The 22,141-nt window shown below is 51.2% G+C and overlaps 2 protein-coding genes and 1 non-coding gene across 7 annotated transcripts in view; 2 read left to right on the top strand and 1 right to left on the bottom strand.

Annotated features, from left to right (window-relative positions):
* The window catches only part of FANCI (FA complementation group I), an 82,121-nt gene extending 78,265 nt beyond the window's left edge, over positions 1-3,856 (top strand). For 2 of the 3 annotated variants that reach the window (XM_050797625.1, XM_050797626.1), the window contains exons 36-38: positions 1,220-1,315; positions 1,879-1,986; positions 3,001-3,087. In XM_050797625.1, coding sequence (XP_050653582.1) covers positions 1,220-1,315; positions 1,879-1,986; positions 3,001-3,063 — 267 coding nt within the window. In that variant the 3' untranslated portion in view covers positions 3,064-3,087. Of the gene's footprint in view, positions 1-1,219; positions 1,316-1,878; positions 1,987-3,000 lie in introns of all 3 variants that reach the window. The other variant, XM_050797628.1, reaches the window with a different exon arrangement.
* POLG (DNA polymerase gamma, catalytic subunit) lies at positions 2,933-20,721 on the bottom strand. Of its 3 annotated transcripts, XM_050797629.1 has the most exons (22): positions 19,392-20,721; positions 16,402-16,594; positions 15,265-15,432; positions 15,000-15,146; positions 14,771-14,850; positions 13,473-13,655; positions 13,218-13,369; positions 12,917-13,043; positions 11,758-11,994; positions 10,674-10,794; positions 10,380-10,466; positions 9,964-10,071; positions 9,344-9,504; positions 8,569-8,622; positions 8,347-8,464; positions 7,710-7,845; positions 7,347-7,593; positions 5,815-5,937; positions 5,518-5,686; positions 5,121-5,329; positions 3,973-4,133; positions 2,933-3,431 (listed from the first exon to the last, which is right to left on the bottom strand). In XM_050797629.1, exons 1-22 carry the CDS (start codon positions 20,018-20,020, stop codon positions 3,355-3,357), a joined length of 3,687 nt encoding a protein of 1,228 aa, XP_050653586.1. In that variant the 5' UTR covers positions 20,021-20,721; the 3' UTR covers positions 2,933-3,354. The 3 variants fall into 3 exon arrangements, with proteins under 3 accessions (XP_050653586.1, XP_050653587.1, XP_050653588.1); XM_050797630.1 differs by lacking the exon at positions 9,964-10,071; XM_050797631.1 differs by lacking the exons at positions 2,933-3,431; positions 3,973-4,133 and adding an exon at positions 4,140-4,631.
* Positions 20,722-21,346: 625 nt separating this feature from the next.
* Positions 21,347-21,419, top strand: TRNAR-UCG (transfer RNA arginine (anticodon UCG)). The gene has a single exon. It is a non-coding gene; the product is annotated as a tRNA-Arg (tRNA).
* The last annotated feature ends 722 nt before the right edge of the window (positions 21,420-22,141 follow it).

Genomic DNA, 22,141 nt, shown 5'->3' with positions numbered 1-22,141 from the left:
TCAATTGGGAGAAATTATTTTTAGGTAAAGTTGGTGAATGCAAAAGGTGCTCCCTAAAAGATGTGTAAGAGTCAGTGGGGGTACAGGAAAGGAGGCACTTAGTACATTGCTGGCAAAGGTGAAAATTAGTACAGCCTCTCCAGAGGCTTAGCAATGACTACTGAATCTCAGAAGATAAACATACATTCTGATGTAACAGTTTCACTTTTAGGATATACAGGCCTGTGTACAGGATGGTCCTCACAACATTATTCATAAAAGTAAAATATTAGAAACAAAGATATCCATTAATAGAGGACTGGCTAAATAGGTTATAGTATATTTATGCTGGAGAGATATGAAAAAATAAACATCTAAATGTTTGGCTCTCTGGATTTAGCTCCAAGATAATGTTAAAAAAAAAATGTGGGCCGGGCGCAGTGGCTCAAGCCTGTAATCCCAGCACTTTGGGAGGCCGAGACGGGTGGATCACGAGGTCAGGAGATCGAGACCATCCTGGCTAACACGGTGAAACCCCGTCTCTACTAAAAAATACAAAAAACTAGCCGGGCGAGGTGGTGGGCGCCTGTAGTCCCAGCTACTTGGGAGGCTGAGGCAGGAGAATGGCGTGAACCCGGGAGGCGGAGCTTGCAGTGAGCTGAGATCCGGCCACTGCACTCCAGCCTGGGCGACAGAGTGAGACTCCATCTCAAAAAAATAAAAATAAAGTGTACAGTATCCTCATGGGTTAAAAAAATATATAAATATATATATACACACAGACACACACAGATATACATATACACACACAAAAAAATGTATAAGGACCTACAAATTACAATTCAAGTTAGGGGGAAAGATATATAATCCCAGCAGTGAAAACTCGTATCCAAACCAGAACAAGGAAATAGAACTAGGGTCAGAATAGGCTTAAGAATTTCAAGTTAGAAAAGCAACTAAATTTCTGCAAATGATCCTGCTCTTCTCAGCCAGTCTCTAGATAACAACAAATACTGGAATTTTAAATGGAGAGGATCAGTGCAATTATCTCTACTGGCATTTGGGTCCTTCCAGATTGAACTGTTAAAAATTTTAGATTACTGGTATATAAGTAAAACTGCATTTGATTGGAAAACAGACTTTTCCCCCAAAGCCATACACAGTTTTGTAAGTGACAGCTTCAGAGGAAAACTTCAAAAACTGTTCAACCTGAAATTTGTCTTATGTTCTTTGCCCTTAGGCCAGAGTTCTTCGGGAAACCAAGCCAATCCCTAACCTCATCTTTGCCATTGAACAGTATGAAAAATTTCTCATCCACCTTTCTAAGAGGTCCAAGGTAAACATTCTCTTATTATGTCCTTCCAATCCCATTTACCTTCTTGACAGATCTAGCAAACTAAAGCAGCACAACTACAATGGAGGAAAAAAGACTCTAGGCCATTTGTGTTTGCCATCCCCCCCAACCCCACCCTTTTTTTTTTGAGATGGTGTCTCATTCTGTCACCCAGGCTGGAGTGCAGGTTCAAGTGATCTTTCGGCCTTAGCCTCCAGAGTAGCTGGGACTACAGACATATGCCACCACACCTACTAATTTTCCGGGTTTGTTTTTGTAGAGATGGGGTCTGTATTGCCCAGGCTGGTCTCAAACTCCTGGCCTGAAGTGATCCTCCCACCTCAGCCTCCCAAAGTGCTGGGATTACAGGCATGAGCCACCACACTCAGCCTCTTTGCTGTTCCTGATCTGATGGTCTGAACCCCAGCATACAGAAGGAAGTGTGGGTGTGTGCTTTCTTTAGGTAGAAACGGGAAGGTTTCTCAAAGGTGCACTAAAAATAGCTTAAGCTGTTCTGGCAGGACCTATGAGTAGGGAGATGTCCCATGCTTACAATCCTGTCACAGGTGAACCTGATGCAGCACATGAAGCTCAGCACCTCACGAGACTTCAAGATCAAAGGAAACATCCTAGACATGGTTCTTCGAGAGGATGGCGAAGACGAAAATGAAGAGGTCAGTGCTGGCTTCTTGCTGGAGCCCAGCGAATCCCAGCCACTCTTCCTAGCTGGTTAGCAGCCTATCTGGGAGCAGTCACAGATTAGTGGAAGGGCAACAGACTGGGAAAGGGCTAAAAGGTGATCTGGCAAAGATGAGAGTCAAGGACTCTCAGAAGGGCTGTAAACTTTGGACCAATGAAGTTGCCCCAACTTGCATACATTTTTGGTAAACACTTCCAGGAAACAGGTGGTAACAAAACAGTGTCGTGCTGTGGGTCCTCTTCCTGTTATCCTTTAAACTACTGGATGATGACCAGCTGTAGCAGTCTGGCTCAGAAACTAGTTTACTTCTCAAGTCATGCCCTCATTCAAAGGCCACTCATTAGTTTGGGTTAAGGCTTCTTTCTTCAATTCATGCCAGTGTCTTATCCTTTTCCCTTGTGGTTTGTTCCTCTCTCTTTACTCTTACCAGTGACAGTGCCACATCCCCATCCCTGCATCATCTTTGAAACAGAACCAAATGTTTCCTTACTTCTAGCACCTAAAATTTTCACCTTAGGATCGTCTGATACGTAGCAAATCAGTAGGCCACTCCCATTTCAAAATTGGAAGTTTACATACAAATGCCCTGGATTTCTGACTTCTCAAGAATTTTGAACGTGCATTCTTCAGATGATCACACTCCAGGGTGTAATGTACCTGGCCCCATCCATTCCCTTTACCCACTTGGCAGCTGCACTCGGGAGAGTCATGTAGCATTTTGATGCCAATAGCTTCTCTATCATTTTGTCCCATGAGTTTCCTCAGTATAGCAAAAGTCCTAAGAGAAGGAGGTGGCACTGCCTTAGTCTACACTTTGGAGGACTCCTTCCTCTTCTTCAACATAATTACCTCCTGTGAGTGGGAAAGGGGGGAAAGCATGAGTAACACAGGCTTTGATGAGAAGATAGTTTTTTTTTCTTCTTCTTTTTATTTCCACTGCTTTGGGGCAGGTTTATCACGTTAGAGCATTACTTCTTTTCCCTTCTAGGGCACTGCATCAGAGCATGGTGAACAGAACAAAGAACCAGCCAAGAAGAAAAGGAAAAAATAAATGAAATGCCTGAGTTAATGTGAACTTTGGGGCTTCTGCTTCGTTTTTACCCAACAAGCAACAATGCCCCTTGTCCTACAGCCCACACCGATGTTGGCATCTTAGTTCTGAACCCACTGAATTCAACTGCACCTTCAGTTAGAAGGAATCTTCTTGGCAGTTCCTGCTACTGAAAAATGGCTGGCCTTAGGCAAGCCCTTTTGCAAAAAGCACAGCTGAATGCCTGAGTTTGGGAGCCTGCACCGCCCCGACGAAGCTCCATGGGAGCAAATACAGAGCCTCCAGGCAGTGCTATGGTCCAGGCTGGCTTCGTTTTTCCAAGGAGCCTTTGGTGAGTTCAATTATCTGGTAAATATCCAGCGCTTCACCTGAAAAATAGTGCAAATTGGTTAGGATGCCACCTCAATAACTGTAACTGAGAGCTCAGAAGTGAGCAAAGGAGCTTAATGCTAAGGTCAAAAAGGAGAGTGAAAGGTTGAGAACAATTGTCACGAATGGTAATGTTACATGTTAGGAGGGTCTGTTTTCTTTTTATATAAAATAAGTCTGTCTTAGATACATTTTAAATAGAAAATAAGCTTTCTGATTTGTTTGGTATTTAAAGCACAGTTTGTTTTTCTGTCATTTAAGAATGCACTCTCTAGAATAAATCCTCTTTAAACATTTCTGCTGTGGTTGAAGTAGGGGACAGGTACAGGTAGAATATTTGAAGCTCTGCTGTCTTCATTTTTGAAACATCATGTCACATTCACTGTGGATACAGGGCACCTTCTAAACTGAAATTAGCCTAGAATATAGCATGTATCAAGAGGGTGATCTCTGGGGCCCCAAGCTTCCTGTTCTCCAAAACCCACTTGCTAGTCCACCTCAGATCCTATTTGTAACGAGGAACAAATGCGTTGTGCTCACCCTGGGGAATCCCGTATCTCCTTTCCATCCCAGTTGGGTTGGAAGGGGTTTTACAATCCATGGTCACTTCCTTCCTGAGGCACCGGTCAATATCAACTGCACTGAAAAAGGCGACTGACTGGGGCAAGTCATTCAGACCCAGCTTGTAGGCAAACATGCACCTGAAAGAGACCCAATCTCCCCTCACAGTCATGCCCCTCCTGTGAACACAGACGCATCACTCCTGGAACAATGACCCCACACCCCTCAGAGCAGGGCTTCCCCTGGTCCAACACCCCATCTGTTCACTTAGCTAAGTCAAGAAAGGTGAAGGTCCACCACTGTCTTCCATCCAGCAGCCTAACCTCCCACTGAGATGCTGAAATGCAATTATGGACTCAACACACTGTTTTTTTTTTTCCAGTTTGGTACATTTTATTAATATACGAAATCACTTCCAATTGGGCCAGAGTTTGAAGCATAAATGAGGACTTTTAGCTTTGTTAAGCATAACCCCCCGGAGATGATTAAGAGGGCAACGGGAACAATGTTGAATATTGTAAACGTCTCTTATTTACCCAATAATCAGGATAGATCATGGTTCCCAAACTGGTTCTGAGTGGCAGATCAACATGGAACGGTAATATCATTTAATTCATCCATAAGAACTAGGAATTTTACTACAAGAAAATACAACTCAATATATAAAATATGTAAGATATTTTTAAAAATCACATTTGAGTGTCCCCATTAACAATGTTTTCTGTTAGCAGTCAAGTAACAAACTTTTGGCACTTAAGAAAGGAAACATTTATGGGAGAAAGAAAAACGTCTCAATTTTCTATGAAATGAGAAAAGGCTTCTGTCATTTGATTTTCAAAATAGAAAAGTGTGAGTACCACCCTTTGGAATAATTCCCCTAACCTCACAGCTTCCTCAATGATCAGTCTTGGTATTTGACATTTTCAAACCCAAGAACTCTTTTTTTAAAAATTCAGGCTAGTCTTTTTAGGACTTCTATAACTTTTCAAAAATTAGAAATAAGAAGATGAAACATTCACTTCTAGGGGGATGAAAACTCAAAACTGCCCAGTCTGGCCCAAGAAGCGCTCACCCAAAGCCCCACATAGGAGCACATGGCCAGGCTAGAGGCCATGGGCCCCGCATACCTGGTCAAGAGGTTGGTGATCTGCAGGGCCAGGGCAGCACGGTAGCGGTCCTCCTCCCGCACCAGGTAGCGAACTTCGTCATGGATGCTGATGCAGAAGCGCCCATCTATGGCAAACTCTTCAAACAGCCACTTCATGGCCACAAGCATGAGGTGTAAGTAGTCAACAGCAGAGCTCTGTACCACCCAGTTCACACGGCTGGTCATAAACTGGGGAGGGAAGGTGGGCACAGGTGAGAGGGGCTATGCTACATACCAATTAACTCTAGGGTAGAAGCCCCAAGAGAAGCTTCACTCTGGCCCTACCTACGAACATCGGTAAGGTCCACAGGGAGCCTGTGCCCTGCCCTGCCCTCCCCGGGGGCCCCTCTACCTATGCTCCAAAGGTAGCAAGATACCTCTCCTTGGACAGCCGAGGGCTCCAGGGCTCGGCTGATGCGGCAGCCCAGCACCGGGGTACGTGGTATGTCAGACGTAGCAATGCTCTCAAGCTTATTGAACATTTCTGACTCTGTGCCCCCCTTCCATGCCCGTTCAGCAATCACCTCCCACTTCTTCCGGTGTGACCTAAGGGACCAGAAACAGAGGGCAGACTCTGTCTTTCAGCATCTCAAAGCTGAAAAACAAAGCATCCAAGCTCTTCTGGGGCAAGCCCAGACCCCTCCCTCCATCCTTAACACAAAGAAGGTTCTTACTTCCTTGCAGCTTCTCTCTGGACCTTGCGCAGATCCTGCAGGGAAATCCAGCCACCCTCAGTCCTGTCCACTGGGAGGTGCAACTCCCTCACCAGCCACTCGCCCTCATCTGACAGCCGATACCTGGGGGCAGCGTTGTTATCACCATCATTCCACAGGAGTGCTTCCTGTGTCACACCTAGTGCCTTGGCGTGGAATGTTCACATCACTTCAACTTTCAAAAACACTGGCATCATGCCAGTCCCCTAAAGGCTTTTATTCAGAGGAAGAAACAGGCTCAGAGAGGCTAAGTGCCTTGCCTAGGATCACGGAGCTAGAAAGAGATGCAGCCCAGGCTTTTGTAGCTCCAAAGCCTGGGACACCCCATGGTAGCCCAATAAAGGACAAAGACTCCAGCACACAAACAACCACTATTCCTACTGTCCTGTTTCTTTAGACACTGAATTGCCCAATGACCAACACGGGCCTTATATTCAGGAGGCAGCAAGGACCATCACTCTAGATTTGGGGGGATGGGGTAAGAATACGCTACCCTGAAGGGGAGGGGGCATTTGTTGAAGCAGAAAACACAACAGCCAGGCCTGGCTTACCCTTCTCAACTGCCACAACCCTAGACAACTCAGCTTCCATCTAACCTGCAGATTTCACAAGGCTTGTTGCCTGAAGGCTCCAGAGACCCGTCACTCACTTGTATAAATGGCTTCCCTACCACCTGCGCCCGCAGTCCAAACTCCTGTGACACTTTCGAAGGTGTCCACAACTAAAGCCCCACCACCTTTCTTGCCTCTACCAGCACACGCTGCTCACGGTATGAGCCTTAGCCAACCTCACTTTATCCACTGGATGATACTCAGCTCCCCTTTCCTGCATTTACAGTCATCAACCACTATATCATTTATCACATACTTAACTTTTAGTTGTTCATAAGAAAGTTTCCACAATGAGCCAGCTAATTAAATGTGGACAGTGTATTGTACCTCAGGAAGTTGTACCTCTCTTCCCTCACACTTTTGGAACCCTCCAGAGTCTGCTAAGGCCCTGAGCACACAGTATGCAGTACTATGAAAGGAAACAAATTGGAGAGCTAGGCTAAGTAACCTGGAGGCCTGGTAATGCTTTCTCCTGTATCAACATCAGCCTACATGCTCCAGTTTGCCACAGCGCCCTCCTGTCAACTCCTGTCTTCCACCCACTCCATTTGCTTTCATTCCCTGTAGGCATCTGAGTTTGCAACCCCTGTATTATTGATTATGCGGCATAATCAGAATTGTCAAGAGGCTACCACTTGGTGACAGTAAACCAAAAGTATAGCTTTACTCCCATGAGGAAAAACTGTTTAAGGCTGACCATAAAGCAAGCAAATATCACAACAGGACAAATCATCCTGGAACTAGGTTACACAGTTGTGGAAGGAGAGGGGCTAGGTGAGGGTTCAAGTAATGGGCACGAGATAGAACAGATGGGAATACTAAAGGACAGTAAAGCAGGCCTCAGGTCCTGGGTGTTAAAGTGGATGGGAGAGGAACCCTCACCAGCGGAGGCCCTTGGTGACGGCGTACATCTGCTGGGCCTTCTCAGCTGCCTCCTGCTGCGTGAGCCGGTGGTTAAACTGCATTAGTAAGCGCTCAGCAAAGGGCTGCCCAGCCCCATAGATGCGGCCATAGTTGAAGACTTTGGCATGCTCACGGCTGATGCCCACGGTAGTGGCTGTCTTACTGTGTAGATCAGTGCCCCTGCTCTTCCTGCCCTGCAGTGTCATCCATCCAAAGGCTGTGCAGCCTGGAAGATAAGCAGGAGTGAGAAAAGAAACTCAGGAACATTCTGCCCAATGTTCATCAGAACTGTCAATATGCTACCTGAGGGGCTGGGCTGCCCCAACCCCGGCTCCTGCTCACCATGCATGCCGGCAAAGTGGGCGTCTCCAAGCACAGCTGCAATCCACAGCTCTTGAGAGTCCACATCAGCACCCACAAGGGTGTAGCCAGGTGGGGCCTGCACCATGGCTTTCAACTCACTGCCTACTCGGTCAGGCTGTGGGAAGAGTGAGATACCCAAATGAGACTCCTCCTACCCTATTCCTGGAGCCAGAGTTGACTGAGAGCCTTTCCTAAGGGAATGGCTTTAGAGAATGCCATACAGCACTGGTGAAACTCCACAGTTCTATAGACAGCCACCTATCAGCAATTGGGGTGACAGGTAAAGAATCTACTCTATGCCTAGCGCTATGCCAGACCCCTCACCTACATGGTCCCATCTAAATTCCATGAGAGCTGTAGCTATTACGCCTGTCATTGGCCAGGAGCAGGTGCCCAAAACACATTTACTGAAGGAGTGGACAGGAATCATGAAGCCAGATTTTCCTGTCTTCCATCTACTCCAAGATCTGGGTCAGGCAGTGAACTAGAGTCCTGCCTGACCCAGATCACAGGATCCTTTTCATGCTCCTCGCTAAATACCTAAAGGCCCTCAGAGCTGAGTTTCTACAGACCTGGGAGAGGAAGAGCAGGGGCCAGAGGTGCAGATGACACATACCCGGGCATTGCTGGCAGTGAGCCACGTGGGCTCCACAGCCCGGCGAGTGATGGTGCCGGCAGTCACCACTTGGGGCAGGATGGCCCCATAGAGGCCTTCCTCATCATAGTCGGGGTGCCTGGTGGGGTGCAGGGGAAGGAAATGGGTCTTAGTTGCTTTGGCCCTAGGACCTACCACCTCACCTCAGTTCTCCTATCCCTACAACCACTCAGCAGACCATACCTGATCACAGCACGGGGCAGAGCTGACCTGGGCAGCCACACCACCATCTGGGAGCTGTGGGGACAAAGTGAGGCTCAGCACAGCCATGGGAAGCAGAATCTATCCCGCATCCCACCATGGCCCTCACCTGCCCACCTCCTGGACTGCTATACTCCTACCCAGCCTCACTAACTGGACTCAAGGTGAGCCCTGGCTCAGCCAAGGCCTGGGGCCCTGTGATACACCAGTCAAGAGCATAAGCCATCTGGGAACCGGCCAGACCTCTGAGTGAGCTCCTCCTTCTCTCTGGGGGGCATCCATGAGGCACTCCTTCCACCACTACCTCTTCCTACACACAGGCAGACTTCATCATCCCAAAACCCACTCTGCTCACCAGAGAGTGCTGGTGGCCACAATCACCTTGGAAATGGCCTTCAAGATGAATACATTTGCCATTCCAGACTACAAGACCCAGCTCCCAGCCCCCAACAGGGCTTATAGGCCACCAGCTCTCCATGGTCCTCAGCCATATCCCATGGCTCCGGCAGTTACACCAAGAGGTTCTGTTGGGAGCTACGAAGGGCTCTCATGGTCCTACAGCACCATTCTTTTTACGTTAACAGGGAAACTGAAGCTAGAGGGGAGACTTGCCCAAGGTCCATGGCACCAGGACCAAAAGTAGCTAGGCCTCTGGACCACAGCTAGGCTGGCCCTCTGGGAATCCAAGGTTAGTCAGAGGTCCCTGGGTGGGACGAGGGGGGAAAGGCATCCCAGGACTCCTCCCATGGTGGCCCACCTGATACGTTTATGGGCGTTCCTCCAGAAAGAAATCATTTTGTTGATTTCCAGAGCACGGGGCCCACTGGCACCTCCTGGGCCAGCCTGCAGGGTGCCATCCTCCATCTTGGGCAGGAAGTCCTTGGCAAAGGGGCTTCCCACATTACAGCTATTACCATCCTGGACAGAGCAAAGGAAGCAGGGGCTGGAGGCAGGTGGCAGACCCCTGGGTGGGGAACCAATGTGAGCACCTGCACTTCTCCCAAAACTGAGCTCAGAACCTCAGCAGTCTGAGGCAAATCCCTGATTGCATCACACGCGCACACACACACACAAACGTGCGCGCGCACACATGCGCACACACACGCCCCCAGGACACACAGACACAAGCAAACCTGGCTCCCCACATAGTGACAAATTGGCAGAATCTATCACGTACCAGATGTACCCCCTGCCACCCAACTTTCATTAGAAAAACAAAAGCCGAGACATGACAGTATGTGCCTGAAATCACATTCTGTCCCACTACTAGTCATTCCCACAAAAAGGACAGTCTCGGGTGTGTCACTCTGAAGGCCTGCTGTGGGCCTTGAGCAGAGTGAGGACACACCACAGGACAGGCCATGACCCAGGACACACCTTGTGAGGCAGCTTGAAAAACCAGCAGCCAGGGATGTCCACATCGTTGTAAGGTCCGTTGCCATGGTGATAGTTGGGCTGGCTGTCCTTGGGGCCGCCAGGGGCAGTCTGTGGGGGCCACACACCTAGATCAGGCCCTGCTCCAGCACCTGCATTCAGCAAGGGCCAGGGGGTAGGGAGTGGGAAAAGGGCCTGAAACTGTCGTCATCGGCTGGGAAATGACAAGATGGCCATGAGGTCTCACTCAGGCTTTCTCCTTGTCCTCCAACATGTGTGGGGCCTCCCAGGGACAGGGTGGCATCTCCAACCCCCCCTAAGACCTAGGGAACTCTGGCTGGGAAGAACTACATGGGCAAGAGGAAGCCCTTTCCACCCAGCACCCACCCAGAGAACCCCTGAGCAGGCACACTGCTCACCAGAGCTAGCGGTTGACCTGGCACTGCAGCTCGCAAGTTCTCCATCTTGGCCTCAGCCTCCACTTCTAAGTAATCCAGTTCTTCTACCTGGAGTGGTCCAAGGACCAAGAGAGTGAAGCAGGGGACTGGGTAGGTCCCAATCCACCAGCCCCTCCCTGCATGGTACTCAGACACCGCGGGTCAGTCTGGGGTGAGCCACCAGTGCCAGCCTCCCACCCAAAAAGGCTGCTCCTTCCCTGGGTGGAATACAGAGACCTCCCCTCCCCAAAGCTCAGGTTCAGAGCCTGCCCTCACCGTTTGCCATATGGCACTATTGTCAGTGAGCAGGAACTCCTCAGCCAGGCCGGCCTCCTGAGGCGTTAGCTGCTGCTTCCCCTGTTCGAGACAGTGCTTCCTGTACAGGGACTCGATGGCTCTGGGCAGAGAACAGCAGCAGCAGCCTCTGATTACCATATGCCCACTGTGGGCCAGGCAGCTTGCTGGTGCCTTCCACAATTCTCTGTTTAGTCCTCAGAATCAGCTCTGAGGCAGAACCAGACAGCACTTTCCCCAGGTTTTAGACAGGATTTGACAAACTAAAAATGACAGCACTCTGGCAGCAGGCTGGGGTTCGAGGCCTTGTCTCACTCAAATCCAAGTTCCTCTTACACTACAGAACTGCCGCCTCGAGAAGTTCTGAGCGCACAGCAAGAGGACAGGACCCAGGGCCCAGCTGCAGGCTGGCTCCTGCCAGCTCACCTACCATTGGGCTCAAAGGAACAAGGCCAGTCTTACCCCTTTTGTCCCAAGGCCCTGCAAGAGACTCAGGCTGCCCTGAAAAGCCAGGACTCTTAATTCTGGGCCACTGTAAGTTTCTCCCCAACACCTGCTTGTCTAAAGCTCAGGTTCTGTGATCTTAAACAAGTCAACCGAGCCTTTGTCAACTACAACATGGGGATAATCATTCTAGCTCATGGGGCTCCTTGGGGAACAAATGAGGGAAGCACTGCTTGGCCCATAATTATCACTCGAATTACATATACATTTTTTAAAAAGCCCATCTCCCTGCTACTTGTAACAGCCCTCTGCATGTTCCTGTGAAGGCAGCTGTGCTGCCAGGCCCAAGAGGAAGGCCTTTAGTCCTCCCCACTCTGAACATCTCAACGTACTCCCTCCCAGGGCCTCTGAGATCCAGAGGGTAAGGGTAGCCATGGAAAAGAAAACCACGAACCCAGACGCCTTTTTGTGCGTGTTTTTTTTTTAATTTTTTCCTTTTTTGTTTTCCCTTCTTCTGAACCCAGACTCTTAAACCCAAACTCTTTCCACTAGCCTGAGCTGACCAGCCAGGGGAAGGGGTTCCTAGGCTCCAGCCCCTTCCTCCCCTGGGCCTGAGCCTTACCTGTAGGGGCAGACCACCCCAGCTGATTCCAGGGTGGTACCTGTCGGGAGCTTGGCCAGGTTGTCCCGCCGCCCAGGCACCAGGTAGCCCCAGCCATGACGCTCTGAGTAGTGCAGAGGGAAGCCATCCCAGGTCAGTGCCATGAGTTTAGGTGTGACCCGCATCTGCAGGCTGAGAAGGCTGGGGCCTGGGGTCCATGCGGGGTCGTCTAGCCGGGGACAGAGCTTCCGGTACCATCTACGTCCCACCAGGAAGACAGCAGTGTCACAATGGTAAGGGCAGTTGTTGGGGGGAAGGTTCTCTCTCCCACAATGTGCCCCACCCACCCTCCAAAGCCCTGGGGCTTTCTGGTGACCCTGGCCTACAGCCACCATCCCCTCCTCTGGGATGCTTTAGCCAGGACCCCCATGGAATCCTCTAGAAGAATATTTCAAAAGCAAAGACACTAAGTCAGTCCCACTGCACTAGTCAGAAGCCAGGACACAAAAGCATACCCTGGCCCAGGGCAGGGCTCCTTCCCAAGCTCCATTTCATTCAGTGTAACTGACCAGAGGAGGGAGCTCATCTGCCCTCCCCACTCCTTAGAGAAACACCAGTCCTTCTGGGTGCTCTCTTGCAGGCTATTCACCAAAGTTGAGCCCAGGGTGAAGCTAGGAAGGCACTCAGGACACTTGCTCTCAGGGTCATGCAAGTGCAAAGTTGGCACCCTGCTGCTCACCCTGGCTGCCCTTTTTCTCATCTCTGCCACCCTATGAGGCTCAAAGGAAAGGGCACCTTCTCAAGAAAGGCTTCTTGATTTATTTCCCCAGGCAGAGTCAGAACTACCTATGGACACTAGCTGCACTAGCTGGTCTACATGCCTGGCTTCTCCTAGAAAAAAGGAACTACTGGAAAGGAGGAGCTATGTTCCAGTCTGTACACCCAGTGGCTGCCACGGGCCAGTGCACAGCAGGTGCTCAGAACAGTGCTGAATGAGTCCAGTAAGCCAGTCCAGAGTGAGCAAATGAGAACAGGACTGGAAGACAGTGTGAATGAATGGCAGCAGGTCAATAAGTACACATGTGCATGATGCCTCTGTGCCAGAACCCAGACCAGGTCTGTCCTGAGAATGGTGCAAGGGTGGACTCTAGATACACTGCTGGGGGTGGGCTGGGCTCACCCAGGGTGTCCAGGAAGGTGCTGGGGCCGCTTGGGCAGGAGCTCTGTGGTCCCCTTCAGCTTCTGCAAGCAGGCACGGGCCATGACATCTTGTTGAAACTCCTCCTCCTCACTGCGGGGGCCGAGGTCTGTGAGGGTGGGGGAAGACAATCAGGAGCAGGAGAAGGAACTCTCAGTAAGACCTGCTCCCACCCGCTCATCTCCAGAAGGCTGGAGCAACCCTTTCCAAGGACCCCTTCAATCACAGGACCTTCCCAGCAACAACCCCTACCCTACCTCTACCTCCTGCCCATGCTCCCCACCTTCCTGATCCATGGGATCACCAGGGGCCCCAGCCCCCTCGATGGGCAACTTGCTGGCTGTGGCTGGCTCCTTCTTCACCTTCTTAGCTTTCTTCTGCTTAAATTCTTGCAGGTCCCACTCCAGGTCCCAGAGCCAGGGGTCTTCTTTGTACCTACAGAGTCAGTCCACTAGGGCAGGGCTAAGGCTAAGCCAAAGGCTAGGCCACCCACTTGCCAGACCCCTGCCTAGATCCTGCCCACCCAAGGCCTGGCTACCTCTCTCCTGAGAGCAGCTGGCAGGCGTCGTTGGCCAGGTCCATCAACGACTTCTTCATCTCCCGCTGGAGCTCCTCATAAGTGCCCTGTGCCTCTGCCAGGTAACGCTCCCAGTTCTGGTTGACAGGCAGGTAGGAGACACCCATCTCCAGCATGCCAGCCAGAGTCACTGGGTGGGGACACCTTGGAGGCAAACACCAGGAGCTGCCATAAATGACCACAGGAGGCAAGACTTTGGCCCAATCCCTGAGCTGGTTTAGCAAGCCTCAACCGAGCCACCGACATGGCACAGCTCAAAAGTCAAACAGACAAGGCATTAAATCCCAGCTCACTGTTACTCATCCCTGGGTAAGTAACCCCATCTTTTGGAGTCTCAGTTCTTTCATCTATAAAATGGGAACAATATCATCCCATCCTCAGGGGTAATGTGGGAAATATAGATGGCAAAAGTGAAAATGGCTGCCATACATGGAGTAATGACTGTGTGCCAGGCACTGTGCTAATAATCCCATACATGAAAAACATCATGCCTGAACCTCACAACTTGGGTGGTAAAATACAGTTGACCTTTAAACAACACAGGTCTGGATCGCGCAAGTTCACTTACACACTTATTTTCTTCTGCCTTAGCCACCTGAGACAGCAAGCCCCACCCCCCTCCTCCTCAGCCTACTCAACGTGAAGGACAGAGATCTTTATGATGATCCACTTCCACCTAATGAATGGTAAACACATTTTCTCCTCATGATTTTCTTAATACATTTTCTTTTCTCTCGCTTACTTTAAGAATATAGCATATAATACATATAACATACAAAATATGTATTATGTTATCAGTAAAGCTTCTAACCAACAGTAAGCTATTAGTAGTTAAGCTTTGGGTCAAAAGTTCTAGCCAAATTTTCTTCCCTTCTTTCTTCTTTCAGTATCTTTGGTACAAATATACCTGAATTTTCAGCTACACAAGGGTCACTTCATAAGACGGACTCATTAATAAACACAAGCATGATGTACATGAAGCCCTTGGTTAAGGAGCTAGTTCAGAGAAGGTGCATAGTAAACCAGCACCATGCACATGAAACACAAGCACAACTCCATGGCCCTCCCCTTCAGGGCCTCTGTAGAAATCCAGAGTCCAGGGCCCAGATGGACACCACTGGACAGAAGGGCTCCATTCTTTCAGCCTGGAAAAGCTAAGGTCCCCAACCTGAGATAGAACCAGCGCCACCTGATTACAGCAGGCCCGGGTACCAGGAACCCACTGACCCCCAAAGATTCCCACATGGGCTCCCCCTCACCTCTCCAAGAAGAGCGGTAGCTGCTGCTGGAAAACCTCATGGGTGGCCCACACGTCCTGGGCACAGTACTGCATCAGGTCCTGGCACAAGATGACAGGAAGGCGCAAGGTGGGCAGCCATCCCATTACCACCACCAGGTCTCAGGGTCAGGCCTGGCAGTTGTATCTCCCCAAGCGCAGCTAGGGGTGTGTCACAGCCCATCTCCCGAGAGCCCCCTCTAGCACCATACCTGGAAGTTCTCACGAATGTCCTTCATGGTACCCTTCACGAACAGTTCTCGAGGCTCCTTCTCTAAGGGAGGCCCCCCTACATAAAGTCTGTGCACCTCTGCCAGACTGTTGACACTGCTGATGTCCAGCCAGTCCCAGGATGAGATCTGGGGAACCAGAGCAAGGGACACGGCAGATCAGCTTGGCCTCGGGTCAGACGGGCTGGTGAGGGGGGTCCCAAGCACTATGCTACTATGCTCCTGCCCACTGGCAGTGTGCTCTCACCGCTGGGCCTCTTCGGGCTTTCCTCTGGGACTTCTGGCCTTGCTTTGTGGAGCCCTGGAACTTGTGCTTGCCCTGCTTGGCTGCTATCCACAGACTGCGCTGGAAGCTACTTAGCCCTGAGATGGCCATGTGCATGCTCATGGTGTCCAGGAAACGCATGCGGGAACCCTGAGGAGGAGGAGGAGGAAAGGGAAGGGAAGGAGGGAGGCTGCAACTGTGGGGCCAGCCCACCACTGCTTAGTGGTGTGGACCTCCAGCCCCACCTCAGCTCCTCAAACAGCCTCCCCTCCCAGCACACAGCCTCCAGCACAAAATACAGAATCCTCATGTTTGTTCACACCTGCCCCATCACCTTTAAGGGGCCTGCCTTCCCAAATCCTAGCCACCCTTTAAGATGCAGGCCTGGCTCAAACCCAACGTGCAAGTCCTTCCCAGCTTCCAGTAGTAGCTCTGAGCAACGTAGATACAGAGTGGCCAAAACAAAGCCTTCAGGGCTATCTAGTCTGGCCCCAACCCTGCCACTCATAAGCTCTGTGGCCCTGGGCATGTCAACAAGGCTGTCTGAGCCTCAGCACCCTCAGCTATAGGCTAAGGTTGCTCTCCCCCGCCTGACCTGTCTCCTAGGGCTGCTGTGAAGATACAATGAAAAAACACTTCATAAAATTAAGAATTGCCACTACTATACACCAGGCAGAGTACTGAGTGTTTGACATGCAGGCATTGTTCCAACCCTCCTATTAATCCTATGAGATTTATGTTATCTCTGCCTTTTTATAAAAAAAAGGAAACTAAGACTTAGAGATGTTAAGGACCTCATAATAGTCATCAGTGGTTAAGGCAGGAAATGAGCCCAGGCTGTGGCTCAAAACCTTTAAGATCCATGCTAAGCTCTAAAATGCCACAGAGATAAAGGCCATTATTACTTTGTGACAACTTAGGTCCTATACCAGGCTTTCCCGGGGACATAAACAGCTAGGCACAGGGACCAGAGGCACAGCTGGTCAACAGATGGGCCTTGTGGCTTCAGCAAAGGCAATAGAGACACTTGCCAAGCAAGCAGTGCCTTCCCTAACCACTGAGATTCGGGCTCCTGGCCCATCCCATGCCAGAACCTGTAGCTGGCCCCAGGAACCTTACCTGGATCAGGTACTGCTCCCTGATATGAGCTCGGTCAAAGGAAACATTGTGCCCCACCACTAACTGCTCCTGCCAATCTCTCTGGGTGGGGCTGGCACCAGCAGGGACCTCCAGGGGGATGAGGTCAGCCGGCGACAGCTGGCTGGTCCAAGAGTAACGCTCTTCCACCAGCCGCCGGCTGCACCAGGAATACCTGAGGGAGGCGAGAGGCAGGCAGGTTCACCATGGAGACATTAAACTTCCACTCCACAACACCCACTGCACACCTACCACTACATGCCAGATGGCGTACTGGCAGCTGGGGACACAAGTGAGACCAAAGGGTGCTCCTAACTCAGCTACAGGTCAGGTGTAGCAGGGTGGGTGTGTGTGCTGGTGGGCAAGAGCTACAAAAGCTTCTTTAAACTTCTGCACATAAAAATGGAACTACTGGGCTATTAGACCTACACGCAGGTATTATATTACAGTCTGGGCCATCAAGGTGTTTGCTAGACCTAGTGTTCACTAAGTCTACATCTAGCTCTGAGGTTTTATGAACATTATCAACCCCTTGTTGTCTATAGGCACAAACCAGCTACTGTTCAAAGTGCTAGTAAAGGAGATAGACAGTAACAGAACCAAAAGTGGAGTTTTTTTAAATTGAACTGGTAAAAAAAAAAAAAAAAAAGACATATACTGCACACATGTACAGGATGAATCATCTCATGGCTGAAAAGATTCTGGGGGACAAAGAACAAATCACACACCTTGGAGAATCTCACCCTCAGTGAGAGACCAGGGAAAGTGCCAGAATGAGAAAATGTATGCGCATGTGATAAGGTGGGGGTGGGAGGATAAGGGATGAGTGCGGCCTGTTGGGGGCCTGACACTAATTCAGTAAAAGGCTGCAGTTTGCTCAAGATCCACAAGGCTAGGTGTAGGGGAATGGCCACTGAGGAAATGCCTGTTGCAAGCCACAGATTGTTCTCAACAGTCAAGGCCCACTCAGCATCAAAGTGAGTGACGAGGCCATGTGTGGACAACACTGCAGAGAAGGAGCTCCTTGCAACCTTTATGGAATGGAAGAGGGAGTATCTGCCTCAACAGATTCAACACATATAAAACTAATTTCTTTCAAAGAGAAAGCAAGAGGGTCCTAGTTTTAAACCTGACAAAATCTAACTCATACTCCAAATGGTGAAAATAAGCCAAGGGACTGAAAGAAATCTCCCCCACCTTTTAATTCAGCATGTCAAAGCCCTTACAACAACACAGACAAAAAGGCTAAAGAATGTCAAATAGTTGAGGCCATGGTGATAACAGGGACTTTGGTTACAATAAAAAGCCACATTGGTGTCAAGATGCAGCTCTGCAGCTGTGCATGAAGCCATCTCATTATACACTAGTGATTAAAAAGAAGCAAGCCAAATTTAAGATGAGTAGGGATCCATGCCATTAATACTAGTTTTACTGTGAATCTCAGATAAATGTTGATAGCCGGAGTGATGTCCCTCTAGCCTGATGGCCAAAGCCCTTACCAACAGCCTTTGGGAAGAAGCTGCCCTGTGGGAGGCTCATAGCTGACGAAGGCTTCTCCTCCCATTGTAAACTGTGGGATGGTCAGGTACCTAATGTTACTCAGTTAAGGAGCAGGGGCATGCCCAGGTTCAAAGTGGACTGCTATTAGGGCACCATGTGGCACCCACCTCCACCCACCAGTCAGACTCCCAGGAGGAAGGCCCCAGCATGAGCCCAGGCCTTAACAATGACTTCTGCCATCAGGCCAATGCCCTGAGTACCACTGGCAAGAATGGAATGAGAATGAGGGCAGAGCGGGAAGGACAGGGAGGGAAAGGAGAGGTAAAAGGAGAGAAAGGAGGAGGAAGAGAAAAGGGGACTTGAGGTAACTTGGCCAAAAATGACCAACAGATCAAAAAACAAATCTTTCTTGTCACTGATTTCCTAATTTTCTTTCAGCCACCAAAGCCTACTTTATCTTTCCAAATGATGGCCGGTATTCCCCTTTACTTTGACCATCGAGTTACATATTCTAAGTAGTGTGATTCTCATTGTAACTGGAATTCAATCAATGCAGAATCATCTAGTTTTGCTCTTTTCAGCCATTAATGCCTACCTTATCTATTTAGCCATGTTTTCACCATTTTCAACTGCATATTTAACATTTCGCAGCTTTCTTTACAAAGATGTAGCTTCCAATAGGAATAAAGAAACTGCCAACTTTTTTGCTGGCCATGCCTGAAAGCATTAAGGTTGTAAATAGTATTTTAATCCTGGAATGAAGAATAAAAAAAGGGGAGAAACAGTACTGCCATCATTGTTTGAAAAAGAAACTTGGGTAGCACTTAGAAAGTTATTTAAAAAGAAAAGAGAGATTGGATATACTTGTTTGGGACCAAAATGCCTGCTTGGAAGGCTGGGGGCAGGAAGCAATGTTTCTCAACTAGGGGTGGTAAACCAGATGCCGCCTCAAGGGGCCATGTGGAAACGTTGGTGGCTGGGACAGTGGGGAGGGGGGTGTTGGTCTGGCGTTTATGGGAAAGGCCAGGGATGCTAATGTCCTATACTGCCTGGGACAGTCCCACAAAAGGGAGCTTTCTACTGCCCAAAATAATTAATAGCTCCCCAAAAAGAAACACTGTTCAAATGACTTTTCAGACTAACTTCTCATGAAGCTATTAGGAGAGGGGGTAAAGGCACCAAATCATGGTGATCTTAAGCGGCCTCCCACAGGTCTCATGTACAGCGCTCTACTGTGATTCTCCGCATGGCCTTTACTGCCTGACATTTACTTGGGTATTTGCTTACTGCCTGTGATCTTCCCACCAGAAAGTGAGTCCCACATAAACAGGGGTCTAGTCCTAATTCACCACATCAGTGCTCCCTACGTGAGCACCCAGCACATTAACAGGACCTCAGTAAATGTTCACTGAAACAAACTATTAAGCTGGGCCCCCATGCCTACTTATGTCCCCAACCCTGCCCCTACTTACCAGGCCGAGGGGGATATGGCCACCGCCAATGTGGGGCAAATTCCCTCTGCCAAGCAGACCTCCACGTCGAACACCAGGGCCCGCTCCTCGGGGATGGCCACGGGTACGGCCTCCCCCTCGGGGCCGTACCGGGTCCAGCCCTCCGCCCAGGCCCAACCCGTGGGCTGCGGGGGCAGCTGGGCCTGCAACAGCGAGTTGGCCGCCTCCAGGTAGGGCAGGCTCTGCTTCTGGGCCAGGAGGCGGAAGTGCTGGTCCAGGTTGTCCCCGTAGAGGGGCGGCAGGCGCAGCTCCACGTCGGGCAAGGGCGCTGCTGGCTGCCCCCAGAGCCCGTGCTTCTGCAGGTGTTCGACGCTGCGGCGCACCGCGGCCTCGCCGGGTATCTCCCCTCCTTGCCCGAAGATTTGCTCGTGCAGCCCTTTCGAGAGCATCTGGATGTGCAACGGGTTGTGCCGCAGCTGCCCGCCCTCCGAGGATGGCACTTGCGGCTGCTGCAGCTGCTGCTGCTGCCGCCGCCGCCCGTCGCTGGGGTCGGACGCGGGGACGGAGCTGGAGACCCAGCGCCCCGGAGCTGGAACCGGCCCTGGCACGACGGTGGCGCCGGCCAACTTCCTCCAAAGCAGGCGGCTCATGGTTGGTGCAGGGACCCCCACGCTGGGAGTCAGAACACCTAGCTTTGGACTCCAGCTTGGCTGCTTTTATTGGCTGGAAGACGCGGAGAGAGACACGTCCTGTCTCTGCTCTCCTGTCAGTGAAATGGGTTTGACCATGCCTGCCTTCCACCCCAAATCCTAAAGGAGACAGATGATATAAAGCGTTATTTTACCATATATGTAAAAGCTGTATTCATAGTCACCATTCCTTGAGCATTTACTGCGTCCCCAGCACTGTGCCAGGCGCCTCAGTTGCATTTTCTGTTAAGCCTCAAAACTTGGGAAACGTCAATACCCCTCCTGGGGGAACCGGGGTCCACGCAGCTTCGTCAGTGGACCCACGTGGGGAAGCCGAAGGCAGCGAGTAAGAGAGCAGTATCTGGAGTAGAGCGACGCGGCTTTGAACCCCGCTTCTGGCTCTCTCGAGCTGTGTGACCTTGGGCAACGCTCCTTAGGCCCTGATATCCTATTCTGTAAAATGGGGTTACGGATTCTGCCTGTCACACAGGGCCGCTGTCCGGAGCACACAGGGCGCCTACGTCTTGCGGCCCTGCTCTTGGCAAGCGCTCGGCAAATGGTGGCTGCCATTACCGCGACCGGCGCGGCCCGAGAGCCTAGCGTCGAGAAGTGCCAGAACCCGGATTCGAACCCGTAGGGTGGGCCGCCGTCCCGTGGGACCTCCACCCACACCCGGACCACGGCCCAGCCGGCCGAGGGCGTCCTGCAGCGGGCGTGGGCGGCCACCCCCGTGCGCCCCGCCGCCCGCCTGCGCCCGGCAGAGGAGCCGCGGTGCGCCCTGGGACGAGCCGCCGCCCTGCTCCCGGCCTCGCTCCCTGACTGGAGAGGGAGGGGCCGCGCTGCCGCTCAGCGACCCAGCCTCCCCGCCGCCGAACCCGCCGGAAACCTCGGTCCGCACGGTGCTTCCTGGTCTGCTGTTCTCCCGACCCCAGGCCCACGGCGCGACGTCCCCCTATGCGCGGCCTACGCAGCCTCGGGGTGGCGTGTGGCCTCCACCCGGCCGGTCCGCTTCGCTGGCAGCAGCAACTTCCCGTCTGCACCCGACTAGGTCCCGCTGCTACCCGAGAGGCAAGCGGGAGACTCCCAGCGCGACCAATAGGAGGGCCGCCAATGGTGCGATCCGCCCGCGGGGGGAGAAAGGGGACTTCTGGGTGGGCTCTCCCTGCGGAACACTGCGAACTAAAGGCCAACCTCCCCCTCTCAAGGAGCAGGTGGGTTGGTCCCGAGCTAGCTGGTGGGCGGAGGTAACATTTTTATGAGTTGCTCAAGGAAAAGTAAGAACCAGGTGGCCGCGTGGCCTAATGGATAAGGCGTCTGACTTCGGATCAGAAGATTGCAGGTTCGAGTCCTGCCGCGGTCGAATAATGGTGTGATGACAAACTTTTAGTTTATTCCCCTTCAGGAACGAAGTATTGAGACAATCTGAATGTAGTTGCCGCCGATTCTCACCGCAATTCAAAGATGTGTGGAACGCGAAGATCAGCGGAAGTGACCACTCCCACCCACCACGCCCACAAGTCCCTGCGAGATTGCCCGCCTACCTGTCTCAGCGGAGGCACATTTCTAAAATGTGCCGGGTCTCACACCCCGTCGCAGGTGGAGGAAAGTGGAGAGGGCGGGGCATCCTATACAGAAATCTCAATTTATACTCAGTTGATGGTTTCCAAGAGTTGGGGCTCGCAGCCGCAAGCGAGGCTCTCTCCCTCGCCCATGCCCCTGCCTCCTCGTCTCCTCGTCCTGAGCAATTCTGATGGGTAAAAACGTTGCCTTCCGTTGAACCTGAATGTGCTGGCAGATGCTAGCCTTCAACCCACAGCGCGGCTGGACCTTGTCCCCATCCCCGGCTGTTTCCGGTCTCCGCATCCGTCTTCTGTTGCTCCAGGTGCTTCAACAACTCGCAGCGCTCGGTGGTTGGTGAACTGTGGTAAAGTGCACGCAGAATAAGGTCTACGTGATTAACCACCGCCTGAGGGTTGGGGTCTGGAGGCCCAGCTGCACAGATGAAAGGGAGGCTCGGAGACGTTTAGGACCAACCGAGATCACACAGCTGATTAGGAATAAAATTCAGGTCAAGCTGAAAGT

This window comes from Macaca thibetana, chromosome 7 (genome assembly GCF_024542745.1).
Source record: "Macaca thibetana thibetana isolate TM-01 chromosome 7, ASM2454274v1, whole genome shotgun sequence".
In the NCBI taxonomy this organism is placed as follows: Eukaryota; Metazoa; Chordata; class Mammalia; order Primates; family Cercopithecidae; genus Macaca; species Macaca thibetana.
This window is presented reverse-complemented; position numbering and strand designations above follow the sequence as displayed.

Coding starts and splice junctions, on each gene's coding strand:
- POLG (XM_050797629.1), bottom strand. CDS start 20,020: ATGAGCCGCCTGCTTTGGAGGAAGTTGGCCGGCGCCACCGTCGTGCCA. Junction 13,370..13,472: donor CAGCTGCTCTCAGGAGAGAG/GTAGCCAGGCCT, acceptor CTGACTCTGTAG/GTACAAAGAAGACCCCTGGC. Junction 5,687..5,814: donor CAGAGAGAAGCTGCAAGGAA/GTAAGAACCTTC, acceptor CTGGTCCCTTAG/GTCACACCGGAAGAAGTGGG.